General features: G+C 37.4%; 1 protein-coding gene across 1 annotated transcript in view; it reads left to right on the top strand.

Moving 5' to 3' along the window:
* CDK15 (cyclin dependent kinase 15) overlaps positions 1-17527 on the top strand; it is a 79349-nt gene that overhangs the window by 24778 nt on the left and 37044 nt on the right. Inside the window, exons 7-9 of the mRNA XM_045847629.1 lie at positions 1079-1202; positions 2779-2899; positions 14370-14463. Coding sequence (XP_045703585.1) covers positions 1079-1202; positions 2779-2899; positions 14370-14463 — 339 coding nt within the window. The remainder of the gene's footprint in view (positions 1-1078; positions 1203-2778; positions 2900-14369; positions 14464-17527) is intronic.

The raw sequence follows: 17527 nt of genomic DNA on the forward strand, positions 1-17527 counted from the left end.
ATTACCCTGGCTACGATGTCTCCAAGTCATTGGTCGATCAGGACAGGTCCTAGCATCTCTGAAGTTCCCGGTTTTCAAGATGTGATGGAAAAAGTGGATTTATCCGCATAGCTCTGTATCTGGTACTTTGCCTGTGTCCCCAGGAATGCTGGGGCTGGTCCTTTCTTTTCTAAACTGTCAGAACATGTTCTCAGTTGGCATAGGCTTTTGTAAACACTAATGTTGGTGTTTAAATTCTCAATTGCCAGTGGCACTGGAAAATAGCAAAAGACACTTGGAAAACTAAGCATTTTTTTTTAACCTTAAACTTCTATAATGATGGGAACCTAAAAATGGCTGGTTTCTGTGCCTTATTATAACATGCAACATTTTAAAATTTGGGCCCAGAATGTATTTTTCCTGCTGTTTCCCCTACCTTCTTTCTTCTCTCTTCCATTTACTCCTTGTTCTCTTTTGAAATTTTTTTATCTAATTTATTTTGATCTCTCTTCCCTCTTAATTTATATTTATTTCCCTTATTTTCAACTTTGAACTTAAGACTTTAAAAATAGGTTTAAAAAGATAATGGCTCCTTTATTTCCTTTTACCCTCTAAGGGTATATTTTCCAGTTTGGTCTCCTCGTGTTGTGTTTTTTAAAGGGTTTCATATCAGAGAGCCTGGAAAAATAAAGCAGTTGTAAACCTTTGTATATCATTTCCAGGTCAACTTTGATCTCATATGCCAAGTTCATCAGTGGGGGAAAAAAATTAAATCTCTTACATCTAAATCAATAACTAGTGTTCCAAAGGAAACTTGCTTTAGATTTTTAAGGAAGGATAATTCCTTCAATATCAAAGAAATGCGATGTCACGGAAAGCCAGAAACTCTTTGTTTAGGACATGGACTACTTACCTGACTTTCCTTGTCCTTTTTCCTCCAATAAACATAAAATGTTCTCTCTCTCTCTGCCCCCCTCCGCCCACCCCTGACTCTCAAGAGACACTTTCACAATATTCTTACAGATGAGTGTTTTTGATTTAGCGGAGAAATCCACATAGTGGCTCAAATCTGTTTAGATAAGGTGTTCATTCCTTCCAGCTTTTCATGTTTCAACTTTTGCGGGGCCTGGCGTACATCCACCACCAACACGTTCTTCACAGGGACCTGAAACCTCAGAACTTACTCATCAGTCACCTGGGAGAGCTCAAACTGGCTGATTTTGGTAAGCTGCCCCGCGAGTCTTTTTCTGGGCTGTGAACAATGCTGCTTTTGTGTACGCATGTTTAAAGCATTGACGAGGCCTGGCCTTTGAAAAGTCGAGGCCCACAGAGTGTGATGCTTTGTGATGATATTAAACTACCACAGAGAAAGTGTGAGGCACGAAACAAGGAGAGAATGGTAGCTTTAGGATTCTATCAAATTCCAGTCTAATCAGACCTAAAAACTTTTGCACCCCTATTAGCCACTGCCATTTTTTATACAGAGACATCTGCAAGAGTGAACTGCACTTGGTAGGTTTCTGTAAATCTAGGGGGATATACAAACTCCATCAGAGTAGATTGAGGATATCCCAGGACAGCAGGGTGAAGCTCCAGACAGACTCCTGCAAGGAATGCCCCAGGACACTTGTTCCTGCTCAATTGTGTGTCTAGACAGGTGTGACCGTAAGGCTTGTATTTTCATCAAAGTGATACAGATTTCTCCTGAGTGTTATTCTAGCTTTCCATTTTAGTGCTTACCACAGTTTATAATCACACACACAGGTACACACACACACATACAACACACCTGTGTGACAATTTTGACTCCTCCACTAGTCTAGAGGCATTATGATGACAACCTGGGTCCATGTTTGCTTATTGTTGTATCCCTAGTGCCTGGTACCATAGCAAGTACTCAATAAATATTTGTTGAAAACCTAGTTCCGTGTGAGCTGAGGAACCATACTTCTGTTTGGCAGATGTCAAATAGTTGTACTCTAGCTGCAGTACTCTATTCTGAGATAGTAGCTTTCATCTGGGTAGGGAGGCATTTAACAGACTTTCATTTATCAACTCCCCACAGCAGTGACTCATCTATTGAATATTTGTCCAGCTATAGATCATGTGATTTTGTGAGATCAGTAGCTGACTAAGGAAGTACTCTGATTGCACAGAGGAGTGCTTGAAACAGACTCGTCCGAAGTCCTACCAAACTAACTAATTTAGGTTAGCAATCCCCACCCTTTCTCTAACTGAGGATTCTGCACTGCTCAAGTGGAGGCTGGCCATGTTAGTTATGGACCGAGTTCTATTACTGTTACAGAGACCCGAAATCACAGAGGTGTAAATAGGCTAGAAGCTGAACATACTCTCACATACCATCTGACCTAAGCAGTCGGAACTTGTAAGGAGGCCCCACCATCCCTAGGATGTCGTCCCAACTACATATTTCAAGATGACTGCCACCGCCTTCTCATGACAGCCTGGTGGAGGAAGAGAAGGAAGGAACGCTTATCCTGTCCATTAAGTGCATGATCTGGAAGTTCACACATCACTTCTGTTCATGTCACAGGCAAGAATTTAGCCAGGAAGGCTACATCTAGATGCAAAGGAGGCCAAAATTTGAGAAATTCACTTGATAAAGAAGTACACAAGGATCAAGATAGCTGAGTAGCTTTATTAAAAGCACCCAGAGTTTGTGTATTAGTATTAAAAAATTGTTTACTCAGCCAGCTATACCCTCCTTGGTAGAATGTGTCACTGGGTCCTCCAGGAAATCCCAGGATGATGAGTTCTGTGCTTCTCCCCTTTGGTCAGGTCTTGCTCGGGCCAAGTCCATTCCCAGTCAGACATACTCTTCAGAAGTTGTGACCCTCTGGTACCGCCCTCCTGATGCCTTGCTGGGAGCCACTGAATACTCCTCTGAACTGGACATATGGTAAGAGCTAGTGCCAAAAAAAATGAAGAAATATGTCATCCTACCCTTGAGGGTTACCTTATCATTTGTATTACATGTGTAATAATAACTCCAATGACAATAACATTTGTCTATAGAAACATTAAGTACTTTCAAATACATAGCTCATGTGATTTTTTTCAAATCATCCTACAAGCTTTTACAGTTGAAGAAACTGAGACTCAGAAAGGTCTTGCCCAAGGCGTCTTCTGAATCCTGTACTCTTTCTACCATGCCTCACCTCCTGGTTTTTTTCTTCAGTCTTTTGTCTTTTCTCCTGGTCCTTAGAGAAACACGCATACACTCCCAAACCACAGATATGCACACACACACTCACTCATCTGTGCATGCATGATCACACATGCCCAAATACAGTTCCGAACCTAGTGAAAAAGCATAAAGAGCAAGAATCAGGAGACCTGATTTTTATGCCAGTTCTACTCCTAATCAGTTTCTCTGGATTATGTTATCTTGAAAAAGTCACGTATCTTCTTTGTGTCTATGCTCCTCCACTTTGAAAGATTTTATTTATTTACTCTTTTTTTTTCAAGAGGGAGTAATGGAAGGAGGAAGAGAGGGAGAGAAACAGCAATGGGCGAGAGATACATGGATCAGTTGCACACACCTCTAACTGGGGACCTGGTCTGCAACCTAGGCATGAGCCCTGATGGGAAATCAAACTGGCAGCCTTTCAGTTTGCAGGCTGATGCTCACTCAATCCATTGAGCCACACCAGCCAGGGCTGTTTCCCCATTTTTTTAAATGAGGGTAACAAACTGTCCTATGAGAGGTTAGATGGGACTGCAGTACAAGTATAAGAACCAGATGGATGCTGTGGAGTAGAACCACATTGTCGGGGAGGCTCTCGGACTAATGGGATACAATGATAGTGTGGGATCTCAGACAGTCCACATTCCTAGAGCAGCAGTGTTGTGTTTTCTAGACCCTATTCCTGAAACTGTGGCCCCCAGTTATCAGGGGGCCACAGTTAGATGTGTGGTGGCTGCAGCCACAGCCACCTCCTCAAAGGTAACAAAATCCGTGGACTTCTTTCAAGATCTTAAAAGGTCATATGTAAACAGAGGGCCCTGGGGTTTTTTTTTCCAACCAATAATGGATTAAAGAAATTAAACAGTATCTTAAAGGGCTAAACTAGGCTTTGGATTTCTTAAAGAATTGAGAATGGTTGCAGAAATTATCCTCCAGTGTATCTGGAGTCATTGATTTTCCAATACCTGGTGCCATTCCTGCAAGTATCGTCTGCTAGTCAAAACCCTTCCGGTACCTCAGTGCTCATTGTCACTTCAAAGGCCCTTGATGGGCTCTGCTTTCTCAGCTCTTAATGATCGCTTTCTAGTTGTGCTTCGCAGATAGAGTGAAACTTCTACTTATCACTTTGAAACTTTGTTTTATTATGGATCATTATTTAAAACATCCAAAAATATATATAACATATATTTACATATGTGTTTCTCAACAGGGTCAATTTTGCCTCTGATGAATGTTTGGCAGTCTCTGGAGGCATTTTTTACTGTCACAGCTGGGTGGGTGGTACTACTGGTACCTAGTAGGCAGAGGTCAGGGATGCCGATAAACATCCTACAATACACAGTATAGTCCCCCGCAGCATAGGTGCATCCAGTCCACAATGTCAACAGTGTGAAGACTGAGAAACTGATGTAGATTGGGAAGCGTAATGCAGTCAGCTCCATAAATCCTCTTTCCAATGGAGCAACTAGAACATAATACTGTCACTCCTGCTTGGGTCCCTTTCCCATCAACCTAATGCCCACGAGAGGGGCCTCTGCTCTGCATTTTTTCTCTCGTGTCATTCCCTTGCCCCTTTTAAAAATAATACTTTTACATTTTAAATGGATTCTAAAAAAGATTATTTTGTTTCACCTGCTTTTGAGTTTTTATAAAAATGGTGTTATATTGGTTTTAGTTTTCTGTGACTTTTTATTACTCAACATGTTTCTAAGGTTCCCTCATGTTGAACTATGTAGTTACACTTTATTTCCTGTTGATGAATATTTCATTTAGTTTGTTTATTGTCTTGCTTGTTTTTGCTATTATGAATATACTTGGCATTTACATTTAAGGATTTCTCAAGGGTACTTAGGAATATATCTGCTGTGTCACAGCATGTGATGTTTAACTTCACAAAGTAGTGCCAAGTTGTTTTCCAACAGTGGTTGTAATAATTTATACACCAGCAGTGTATTGTTATAGTTCCTTATCCACATCTGCACCAACTTTATAATAGCAGACTTCTTAGTTTTTGCTAATCAAGTGGGTAGAATAGTATGATGTTATGATCTAAAATTTCTAATTACTACTAATGAGTTTGCACATCACCTGGGGATTATTTGCCATTTGTGTTTTCTCTTCTATGAAATACCTGTTTCTCTTTATTTATTTTCTTTTGGTCTCTCTGTCTGTCTCTGACTATCTCTCCCTTTCTCTCATCCTTTCCTTCCCTTTCCTTCTTTATTGATTTATAGGAGTTCTTATATTCTGGAATCTGTTGTCAGTTGTGTGTGTTGTCAGTGAGCCTCCCCCAGTTTGTGGCTTATGTTTTCACATCTTTACACTTTATTAACATAAGTTCTTAATTTTAATATTGCTGAGTATACCAATCTTTTCTATTATGATTAGCCCTTTTGCTTTTTGTTTATAAAATGTTTCCCTTCCTTAGGTCAGAATGATACTGTCCCATGCATTGTTTTAATAGTTGTAATGATTTTCCCTTTCGCTTTAACTCTTGAAACATTGGGAATTGACTTTTGCGTATGCTAACGAATTATCTGATGCCAGTTTCTTCAGCTATCTGCTCTCCCAAATCTCTCGCATATCAAGTTTCCATAAATGCATTGGTCTGTTTCTGTGCTCTCTATTCTTTCCCACTGGGGTCAGTTTATCTGTTCCTGTACCAATGTCACGCTGTAGTTCCTATAGCTTTATAATAATACTTCAGATTTGGTAAGACAAGTTTCCCCACTTCTTCTTCCAGAGTGTCTTGGCTATTTTTCCCCTCTGATTTTTCATATAAATTTTAGATTCAGTGTTTCAAGTTTCATAAAAAATCAAGTTTCATAAAAAATGAGATTTTCACTGGAATTTCATTCTAATCATAGAATACTATGAAAATAACGAACATCTTTGTAATATTGTCTTCCAGTGTTTAAACATGGTATATCTCTTGCCCTGACTAATATGGCTGAGTTGGTTGGGAGTTATCCCACTAAGTGAAAAGTTGATGGTGAGATTTCTGGGTTGCAGGTTCGGTCCCCGGTCAGGGTGTGAATGGGAGGCAAAAGCAACCAGCAGTTGCTTCTCTCCCTTTTTCTCCCTCCCTACGCCTCTCTCTAAAAATAAATAAATAAAATCTTTCTTACAAAAAACATGGTATAGCTCTTCATCTGTTTAGTTCTTTAATGTCTTTTAGTAAAGTTTTATAATTTTCTCTCTAAGATCTTACATTATTGGAGCAAAGATTGTTGTTGTAAATCTATTTTTGTTGTTTATTGTTTCTTTTAGTTCTTGTATATGATATCTTTTTTCTGTGCATGTTTAGTTGTTTTTGAGAGTGATATGCTAGTTTTCCTTAAAATTTCATCTGTGGAATTTTTTTGAGACCTTGAATGACATGGGTTCTGTCAGGGAGATTTGCGTTTGATTCCGCAAGGTGTATTTTTTAATAAAGAACTTTATTGTTGTGTCTTATATACATGTCTGTCTGCCACCCAGATCTTAATTTCTTAATATCATTCCCTACTAAGGAGAACTAGAACTTTTTGAAGAAATGGTTAATTCTAAGGCTAAGGCAGAAGAAAGTACAAGATAGGTCAAGGACATCTTATTGGGTGGGAAAATTTTTTAACAAAGTGATAAAAAAATGATGGAAATATGTCAAAAGGACATGGGAAGCAGCTTGAAGAGATTCCCACTAGCCAGAGCTGGTACAATTTAAGCATCAACATCAATGATTAGAGTAATGGATTATAACCCACTGGAAAAAAAATAGAATACATAAGCCTACATTAAAGATAGCCAGGTGGTAGACAGAAAGGAAGCTCTTCCTTTCTGTAGAATGCCAACTAATAACTGGAGAAGAAATGATGGAGTTCAAAAATCACTACTTGTAATATCATAATAGTACCTGATTCAAATAAGCATCATCAATGCTAAACTAAAGGGGAAGTTTGATGGGGAATAAGATATTTACATAGTCTCAAAGTACCTCTCCACAAATTGCTTATTAACTACAAAGGAAAAAAATAGTAACTCTGTAGTAGAGAAAAATGACAGATGCCACCTTAACCAAGTAATTAGAGATTATATTATCAATATGAGACTAACTGATATTCTATACCTCATGATATGATGCACCGAGAAGGATATAATATCACCCAGATTTTCCTGAGGAAAAAAAAAAAAAGACAGCATAACCTGATGAGACCATAAGGAAACATCAGATAATCTCAATTGGAGAAACCTTCTGCAACATAACTGGCCTGTACTCTTTAAGAGGTGAAGGGAAGGAAAAAATTTTCTCTATTCCCTTATGTTTTGTGGATGGGCCTGCAAAGTAAACTGGTGGAAAATCAGATTAACAGGAGAAAGGCACACAGATTAGATTTGATGTTTAAAGTATTACATGGCATGGAGGAGGTGGCTTCCTAACAAGAAAAGAAAAACCCCAAAGAAGCAGTTAGGCTTGGAGGCTTTTATACCACTCTGACAAGGGACAGTACACTGTCAAGAAGTGACAAGGCAGAGGAAAAAGGTGTCTGAATTTTTCAGGGGCCATAGACTGTGGAAAGGTAAATCTATGGGGACCCTACTAGTAGATAAGGGTTACTTAGCAGGTTTTTCAGTGTAGATTTTTCTTGGTGCCATCTCTCTCTGGTGATAAGGTGGGGCTCCCCTGCTGGTGTGGAAAGGGTGGGAGGAGGAGGAACATCTTCACAAGGGGAATTTATGCCCTGCTTTCAGGCAAATAGAGGAAGGCAGAGAGCTCATCCTGTGTTTGCCTTTTCTCAATTGCCTTTAGCATAAAATATTCCTTATGCCAGAGTGGTGTATTTCGGGGTGGCATTTTCTGTTCCTGCAAGGTCAAGGTTTTGAAAGGCAGTGAAACTGTTTCAGATGAAAGGAGACTAAAGAGACATACCAGCTAAACACAATGCATGGTCCTAGATTGGATCCCGCAGGAAACAGAGCCGAAGAATAACACTATTGGGACAAAAGGTGAAATTTAAATATGGATTGTGGCATAGGTAGGGGTATCAGATCAATGTTGAATTTTCTGATTTTGATAATTGCACCGTTGTCATATAAGAGAGTGCTTTTGTTCTTAGAAAATAAACACAAAAGTCTTTAGGGATGAAGAGTCAGGTATCTGCAACTTACTCTCCACTGCTTCAGAAAAAAAAGAGGTAAATGCGTAGGTAGGTAAGTAGATGAAAGAAAGAAAGAAAATGATATGCAGTATCATTGGTATGCAGTGATATGCAATGAAAGCAGTACAACGTTTACAATTGGTGAATCTATTTGAAAGGTATTATTCTTGTAATGTTAGGCTTGAAATTATTTAAAAAATTAGAAGTTAGCAAAAAATTGAGAAAAAACTGGTATTTCACCAAAGATGGTATAAGAAGTGCTGGCCTAGTACAGGGTCAGTGTTTGTAGTTATTTAATGTGTCTTCAGGAAGAATGTTTATTCCCAAATTGTTGGGTTCAGGCTTTTACATATGTTCAAAATTCAAGGTTATTAATTGCATTATTCAAATCTTTATATCACTTTTATCTGTTTAGCTTAGTGAAAGGTGTTGAAATTGTTGGTAGTTTTTGTCTGTCTTAAGATAAACTCTCATTGTTGAAAGGAAAGGTAGTCTCACTGGGGACGTAATTCTGTATTGACAGTTATTTTCTCTCAGAGCTTTGAAGACAGAGTTTCACTGTTTAGTCTTCCATTGTTGTTCTTGTAAATTTGCTTTTAGCCTAATTGTAGCCAAGTTTGCTTTTAGTCTTATTGTCTTTCTGTTGCAAGTGATCTCTCATTTTCTCCAGATGTTTTCCTTTGCCTTTGTTATTATGCAGTTGTCAATATAAGTTGTCTAATGTGATTTATTTTCTATTTACCCTGCTTGGTATATATTTGTGCTTCTTCCAATTATGAATCCATGTGTTTCATCAGTTTGTTTCTTTCTGAGTGTTGCCTCATTTCCTTCTCACTTTCTGGAGCACCAGTGAAAGATTGTTAGACTGCGTCTGTCTCTTATCCTCTCTTTCATATTTTTCATCCACTCAACTTTTGTGCTGCATTCTGGGTGTTCTTTCCTGAGACTCTGACTGGGTTACCTGGCCCAGTTCTGTAAGTCTCTCCTAAACTAGGTATCCCTTATCTTGTTACTGCAACTAGAAGGATCTATATTATTCCATTGATAAGTGTTTTATTAATTTAATCGTGAATAATGATAACAAAACATAATTCAACTTTAAAATTATTGTCATTACTCTTATTCATTTCACTATTATTGTTGTTTGCCCAGTAAAACTTAAAAGTAATGTAGAAATAGAGCAGTAGCCATCTTCCATTGAATTTACTGTATTTGTGCACTCTCTACATCATTGTTAGACATTGGGTGTTTACATTGGGATACCCCTTCATCCATTTTTTCCCCTTTTCACAGCAATAAGAGGAAAAGTGAGCAGGGAGATTTCCAATTGACAAAGGAAGAAAATTAAAAAATCCTATTCTGCTAAGCCATTCAACTCCATGAGGTTCAAAATGAATGTCTTTAAGGAGGCAAATGATGGTGGTGAGCATTAGACCTCTGTCTTAAAGAAACTAATTGTAGCACAGTAGTGCAAGAGCTTCTTATTCACCATGAGCCCTGATGGCAGCAGGGTCAGTGGGAGGCCCAGAGCAAATGGCTAGATTTTGGAAAATGAACAAGTAGGACATATTGGTTATTCCCCAGTATCTTTTTTTTTCCTCTCTCTGCTACCTTATCAAACTTGAAAAGATCCCATTAGCAATTTCAGTGAGAAAAACTCAAAGTTTTAGGATGATCATGTTGTTTTGTTTTTGTTTTTATTTTTTACATTGCGTTAAGATTTATATAACACAAAACTTACCATTTTAAATGTACAATTCACTGGCATTAACTACATTCACACTATTGTCCAACCATCTCCACTGCCTGCCTCCAGAACTATCATCATCCCAAACTGGAGCTCTGTACCCATTAACCAGCACTGCCTATTACTCCCTCCCCTCAGTCCCTGGTAACCTCCAATCTACTTTATGTCTCTACAAATTTGACTTTCTAGGTACCTCATGTAAATGGAATCAAGCAATGTTTGTCATTCTATATTTAATTTATTTCATTTACTGTAATGTTTTTGAGGTTCATCCATGTTGTGGTAAACTGGGTTTTAAAGAAGGATTTATTTTGCTACACCAAGTGCTCTATTCAAAACTTACTTCAGGCAGCTGCTGGTTTTAGGACCACAGAAAGTTATGCCTGGGAGACTGTAGATTTCTCCCTGCAAACTTCCAAATATAAAGAGTGGCCTGGGGAAAAGCAAATGGAAATGCCACATCCCTGCTACATACAGCATTATATTGTTCTGAATGAATTACAACAGTGAAAAATGAAATACTGATTTATATCTCCTAACATTTTTATATATGCTCCTTGCACCTCCCAAGACCCAAAACTCCTGAGATGGTTTATTTCCCCAGAGATTGCCTAAGAAATTTGAGGAATCTTTTTTTCTCTCTTATGGAAGAATTTGTTCATGCTCAGACTAGGGAAAAGGCTAGGAAGAGAGCCAGAAAAAGCAGAAAACGTGTAAGCTGTTTTCTCTGACTTAACTGAAGAACCCCAGCTAGAGCAATAAAATGGCCCATGCCTCTCTCCTTTCTGGAAGGATTCACTGTTTGAGGCCATTGGGTCCTTTTTTCCCTTGCGTGTGAAGTTCCCCTTCATCTACATGGGCTGCCTCAAGGGTATCTCCACAGAGCAGAAATCCTCTCAGAAGCCTAAAGATATGAAGGGTAAGGAGAGCCATAGGAATAAAGATTTAAGAACAAAACAGGAATAAAAGGAAATAGGAGCTGGTTTGCTGTACGGACTTCAATGTTCAGAATATTTAAAATGTTTGCTTAAGGCTAGTCTGGGGTGGGCAAAATAGGTGATAGCCCCATAAGTTGTCTAAGAAGCAAATAAAAAATATAAAAATGACATGACTTGTTTACAAAGCAAATGAAAAATAGAACAGTTCTGAAGAAAAAGTGAAAAAAATAGAAAGATGAATTGTGTCATTTTTAAAGAGCAATGCTTTTTCCTAGAAAATATCTTTTGCCTTTCAAACTTGAGGCACACAGACTGACTTTCTTACCAATGCATTGATATTTATGGTGCTTAAGATATTCCAGGCACTAAAATATAATTGATTCATGAAGTTTGTTTGTCTTGTAAGTGTTCCAAATGCATGCATGTATGCACACCAGTGTACACGCACGCACTATCTATATGTAAGCTTAGACTCTAGATTTGTTTGATGGGAAAGGTTTTGACCTGCTCTTAAGTGAAACTTGAAAAAAGACTCCAGAGAATGCCTATATGATACCAACCATGTAAATGAAAATGAAGAATTTTAAACAAATACTAGTATTTTATTCTGTAACACAAACATCTTGTATTACTTTATAGTACCTGCATAATGGCCCTAATGTCCAGCCTTCTCCAGTATATTTAACATAATTTTTTACACTGTCCTGCTGGAGTAGAAGATAAAGGACACTAAGAAATTGGGTAACAAAAGGACTTCCTTCTTGTTTCCCTGCAGCCACTAGTATGAAAAGGCACAGAAGGCAACAAGTTTTTTATGCTTGTATAAACAATGAAACATTTTTGAAGGGAGGGGAAAAAGTGGACTATGGTTTTGAACCTTGTTTAAAATGCCCAGGCCTCCTGGGGGTTTGTGGGACCCTGAGGTTTCTGGAAGGTGTCAGGGTACTGGGTAGAGAATTGGTTCAAGCTTTTAAACCTCAGGACATTTCTATCTTATGTCAGTTCAAAAACAAGTGCCTATGTGTTTAATGTATAAACATACATACATATGTATATGTGTATATATATTTTTTACTTCAAAATGAAATGGTTTGAGACCTTTGAAGTACATACAAAGAAAGCGTGTGGGGTGGTGGGCAGAGACGTGTTGATGATATTTGCCAGCTCAGGTTCCGAGTTGGTTTGTCTCACAGGCGACCATTGCCAGCAGCCAGGATGATTTCTAACCCTTTGACAGCTTTTCCTTGCTTTTATTCTTCTCCATATATTGTTTATTTTATACATTTTATGTTTGTTGCTTTAAAGACAAGAAGTAAAAAGAATATGGATATTTAAAGACAAGCTAATGAAAATGTTTAAAATGACAATAATTCTAAAAATTTACCTCAAGATACTACTCGCCAGATTCTTAAGTTACACTTGTCTGATCAAGATTCTTGTATCACATATTAAGATGTCTCCTGTAATGTTTTCAAGGTTCATCCATGTTGTGGTAAACTGGGTTTTAAAGGAGGATTTATTTTGCTACACCAAATCAGTAAAAAGTAAATATGGTGACAATTATATACAAAGCGACTTTTCAAAAAATTGGAGATAAAAACAATCTGTTGTTAGAGAGGGGGAAATATGCTCACAAAACTCAATCTGGTAGTGTATGTGTGTGTGTATACACACACACATGTATATATGTATGTATATATGTGTATATATACATATATATGGTGTATATATATAATTCATAAGCCAGTTCATTATTTTAAATGCAAACCAAATATTAGCTCATGAAAATAGCTTTTGTCTCTTTAGATATAATGAAATACAGTTAAATTTCAATTTTTTAAATATATGTATATATATTCTATCTCTATACCAGATGCAGGATAAAAATTAAACTTATTTATCAAGATATCTGCTTTCTCCTACACAATCAATTTAAAGTAATTTAAATAGCATGTCTTTAAAGTCATCTGGAAAAAGTAAAAGTTTATCATATGGTATAAATACATATGAATAATATTAAAGACCATATTTAACATGAATTTTTAATAATGTGATGATTTATAATAAAATTTTCTACTTATGTATTCTTCTATATCATGCCACACAAAACATGTCAAGATGGTTACAGAAGTTTGCAAATTTATGTGTTAGTGAAAGGAACTTGGGTGAAAGTTTTGGAGCATGGGGATAATCAGTGTAGTCTGTCGCCTGAACCATTTTATCTCTCAAAAGATTTATAAGAATGAAAATGTGCATTATTGGCAAAGTAAATCTTACTTCTTACTGTTTCTCAAGAATTACCCTCTTATTTGACTACATAGGAAGGAAAACATATGTCATCTTATTTAATATATTTTAAGATGCACATTCTTGGCACATCTTATATCAGGATACAATTCACAATCAGTAGCATCTTACAACACCCAACAGCCAAGCTGCAGTTACTGTTGCAAGTGTGTGAACATCGAACAGGCCCGCATCAAAACTTGCAGAATGAGTCTCAGTGACTTGGAAGAGTCTTGCAGACAGAAGAACTTTTTTTTTCCCTTCTTTTTCTTTTCTTTTTTAACCTCAGGAACCAAACAGTTGTGGAAAGGGAGTGAATCAGACATGTTTAGCAACATTCTTTAAATAGGAGTCAAAAGCAGGCTAACTCTGGGTAACTGCAAGGTCAGCTTAGGAGCCCAGCACCCATGACTCTTTGGTCTTTAATGGATTATTTTAAGACAAGCTGTGTCATCAAACTCCTGATCTAGAGAACGATATTGTGGATAAACACAGACATCAAAGAGTCTGAGTCAAATGCTGAATGTGAAAAAGTTTCAGGAGCACTTAAATCAATTTCTTTCACTTAATGTTCCAGTTTTTGCATGTGTAAGTATGACATATGATAAAATAATCTGTCTAATTAAATGTATAACAGCCCTTTCAATAAGAATTAAAGAAACATTCTGAGCATGTCATAGTTTTACCTGCAGGTTTTTTGTTTCTTAATAGCACAGACAATAGTGGTGCCTCTTACAATCATGGCATCTTAGATTCAGGGAGAGTATTCAGTTCATAGGTTTAGTACTTTCCCCTCCTCTCATAAAATGGATAGCTAATGAGCTTGAATGAGCTAAAATGTTTGCTATCTATATTGTGTTCCTAAATGCTGGTTGCATTCCATTGTAACAAAAAGGTGCAGGCTGTTCTTATTTTTGGTTGACAAAGGGACTTTTTTTCTTGCCCAAGAAGTTTAATAGCATGTGGCCTCTATTTAACTGTCCCCAAAATATTTGGGGGGAGGAGAAATGCTAGTAATTGTTTTCCAGGTATGGTTTCTTTGAAACTGTCAGGTTGACTCTTATTTCTTTTGCTAGGGGTGCAGGCTGCATCTTTATTGAAATGTTCCAGGGTCAACCTTTGTTTCCTGGGGTTTCCAATGTCTTTGAACAGCTGGAGAAGATCTGGGAGGTAAGAGAAGAATTTCTCTTAGGAAGAAGAAATACCTGCATTTGAAACTTTAAATCAAATTTGCCTTTGAGACAAATGATGCAGTCCATCTGCTTTGAGGTATTAAGCTATGTATTAAGGTTGTGGAGACTATGGCATTTGCCACAGGTATAATGAGCACCTTGGGGATGGGTGGTCAGGAACTCCTCTGTTGTCCTGTAGCATTCCATGAATCCACCTGCTCCCTGTTATTATTGTCTCAGTCTCCCAGCAGTTTCTGCCATTACTGCTTAAGCACATTTCTGTCTTGCTGCCCCCAGCTCTAATTCTACTATATGTTTGGCCCTGGATCTTTGTCAACTGATGACAAAAAAGTAAATTTTCATAGAATTTCAATAAGAACAAAGACTTTACCATGTTAGTGTGAGAGAAATACAGTATTTATTATGTTCCTCCAAAACCAAATTCCTAAGATGTCAAGGTGCTTTGTGGGTGGTTCCATTTTTTAAATTTTATTTTTCAATTACAGTTAACATTCCATATTGTTTTGTATTAGTTTCAGGTGTATAGCATAGTGGTTAGACAATTGTATACTTTAAAGACTTTATTTATTTACTTATTTTTAGAGAGAGGGGAGGTGGGGGAGAAGGAGGAGAAAAATATCAGTGTATCAACTGGTTGTTCCTCACTGTTTCCTCAGGAGTTTTCCTTACCTTTATGTGTGTATTAATGGGCTGGAGAGGAGCAAGGAGGGAAAATCGGGACAACTATAATAGGATAATCAATAAAGTCTATTGAAAAAAAAGGAATAAGAAAACTGAATCAGCTGTGCTTTCCAGTGCTCATTCTAGGAGTAAAGAGTGAAGTATAAGTAAATATATGTGAAACAAATGTAAGGTGTGTGTGTGTGTGTGTGTGTGTATGTATATATATAATGAAAGGAAATATATGTAGATAACTGGTATAAATTATAATATTGAAATAAGATATATTTGTTGGGGCATTTGAAAGTTGTGTATATTGACATCTGGCCAAGATGGAGGCGTAGGTAGAAACACTTCACTTCCTTGCACAACCAAAAGAAGGATAACAACATATTTAAAAACAAAAAACAACCAAAAATGCTGGAAAATCAAACTGCATGGAAGTCTGACAACCAAGGAGTTAAAGAAGAAGAAACCTTCATCCAGACAGCGCCATAATCCAGCAAATTGGGTTGCCCCGCCCTGACAAATGCCTAAGGCTCTACCCCTTCCAACATAACGGGTGTGCCAAGACAAAGAAATACAGTCCAAATGAGAGAACAGATCAGAATTCCAGAAAAAGAGCTAAGCTACAAGGAAATAGACACCCTATCAGATGCAGAATTCAAAACACTGGTAAATCTCATGGAAATGATTGAGTTTAGTTGCAAAATGAAGGAAGAAATGAAGGCTATACAAAGTGGAATAAAAGAAAATATATAAGGAACCAACAGTGAAGGGAAGGATACCTGGACTCAAATCAATAATTTAGAACAAAAAGGAAGAAATAAACATTGAACTGTAATAGAATGAAGAAACAAAAACTCAAAAGAAAAAAAGAAGAGAGGCTGAGGAACCTCTAGGACAACTTAAAATGTTCCAACACCCAAATCATAGGGGTGCCAGAAGGAAAAGAAGAAGAACAAGAAATTGAAAACTTATTTGAACAAATAATGAAGGAAAACTACCCCAATCTGGTGAAGGAACTAGAAATGCAAGTCCAGGAAATTCAGAGTGTCCCAAAGAACTTGGATTCAAGAAGAAACACACCAAGACACATCATCATTAAGTTACCCAAGATTAAAGATAAGAAGAGAATCTTAAAAGCAGCAAGAGAAAAGGAGGCAGTTACCTACAAAGGAGTTCCCATAAGACTATCAGCTGATTTCCCAAAGGAAACCTTGCAGGCAAGAAGGGGCTGGAAAGAAGTATTCAAAGTCATGAAAGTCAAGGACCTACATCTAAGATGACTCTGTCCAGCAAAACTATCATTTAGAATGGAAGGGCAGATAAAGTGCTTCCCAGATAAAGTCAAGTTAAAGGAGTTCGTCATCACCAAGCCTTTATTATGTGAAATGTTAAAGGGACTTATCTAAGAAAAAGATGATCAAAAATATGAACAGTAAAATGACAACAAACTTACAGCTATCAACAACTGAACCTAAAAAATAAAACCAAAAACTAAGCAAACAACTAGAACAGGAACAGAATAACAGAAAAGGAGATCACATGGAGGGTTATCAGTGGAGAGAGAGGGGGAGAATGGAGGAGGGAAGGTACATGGAATTAGAAGCATAACTGGTAGGCACAAAATAGACAGGGGGAGGGTAAGAATAGTGTAGGAAATGGAGAAGCCAAAGACCTTATATGTACAACCCATGGACATGAACTAAGAGATGAGGGGGAATGGTGGAAGGTGGGGGCCTACAGGGCAGAGGGGAAGAAAGGGGAGAAACAGTGGGAAAACTGTAATAGCATAATCAATAAAATATACTTTTAAAAACGTTATGTATAAACTGATTTTTATATTATATACTATTTTTAAATAATCATGTTCTTAAAAACATTTAGCACAGCACTTAGAAACCATAGAACAGAAAGAATGGGCTCAAGACCTGATGGCTCTCTAGTTAATTGGTTCACATTTCCAGGACTAGCCTTGCTGATTGACACTGGCCATCTGAAGATGTTTTAGGTAATTCATTAAGTGAAAGAATTTGAACTTGAATCTGGACATACAGTACCAAAACATGAGTGATGCAGCAAAAACAAACATGTCTTAACAAATCAGTCTAATAGTTCTTGCCCAGAAAGCCATGTTCATTTCTACATTGTCTTTATCACACTGCAATCAATCAAAGGGACTTTATTTTGACATTTATGACAACTCATTACAAATTTAAAACAAGTAAACATATTAGAAATAACACTGGCCTGCAGTCAGAAGACATGAATTCTGAACCCAGCTCTAACTTCATGTTATGAGGGAAAGCAATTCACATAACTGACCTACATGGGCCTCCAGTGTCTTAATTGTTACAGATGCTCCTCAGCTTATGATA

Source organism: Phyllostomus hastatus, unplaced genomic scaffold (assembly GCF_019186645.2).
Source record: "Phyllostomus hastatus isolate PE091 unplaced genomic scaffold, TTU_PhHast_1.1 phas_contig_57, whole genome shotgun sequence".
NCBI classification, from domain to species: Eukaryota; Metazoa; Chordata; class Mammalia; order Chiroptera; family Phyllostomidae; genus Phyllostomus; species Phyllostomus hastatus.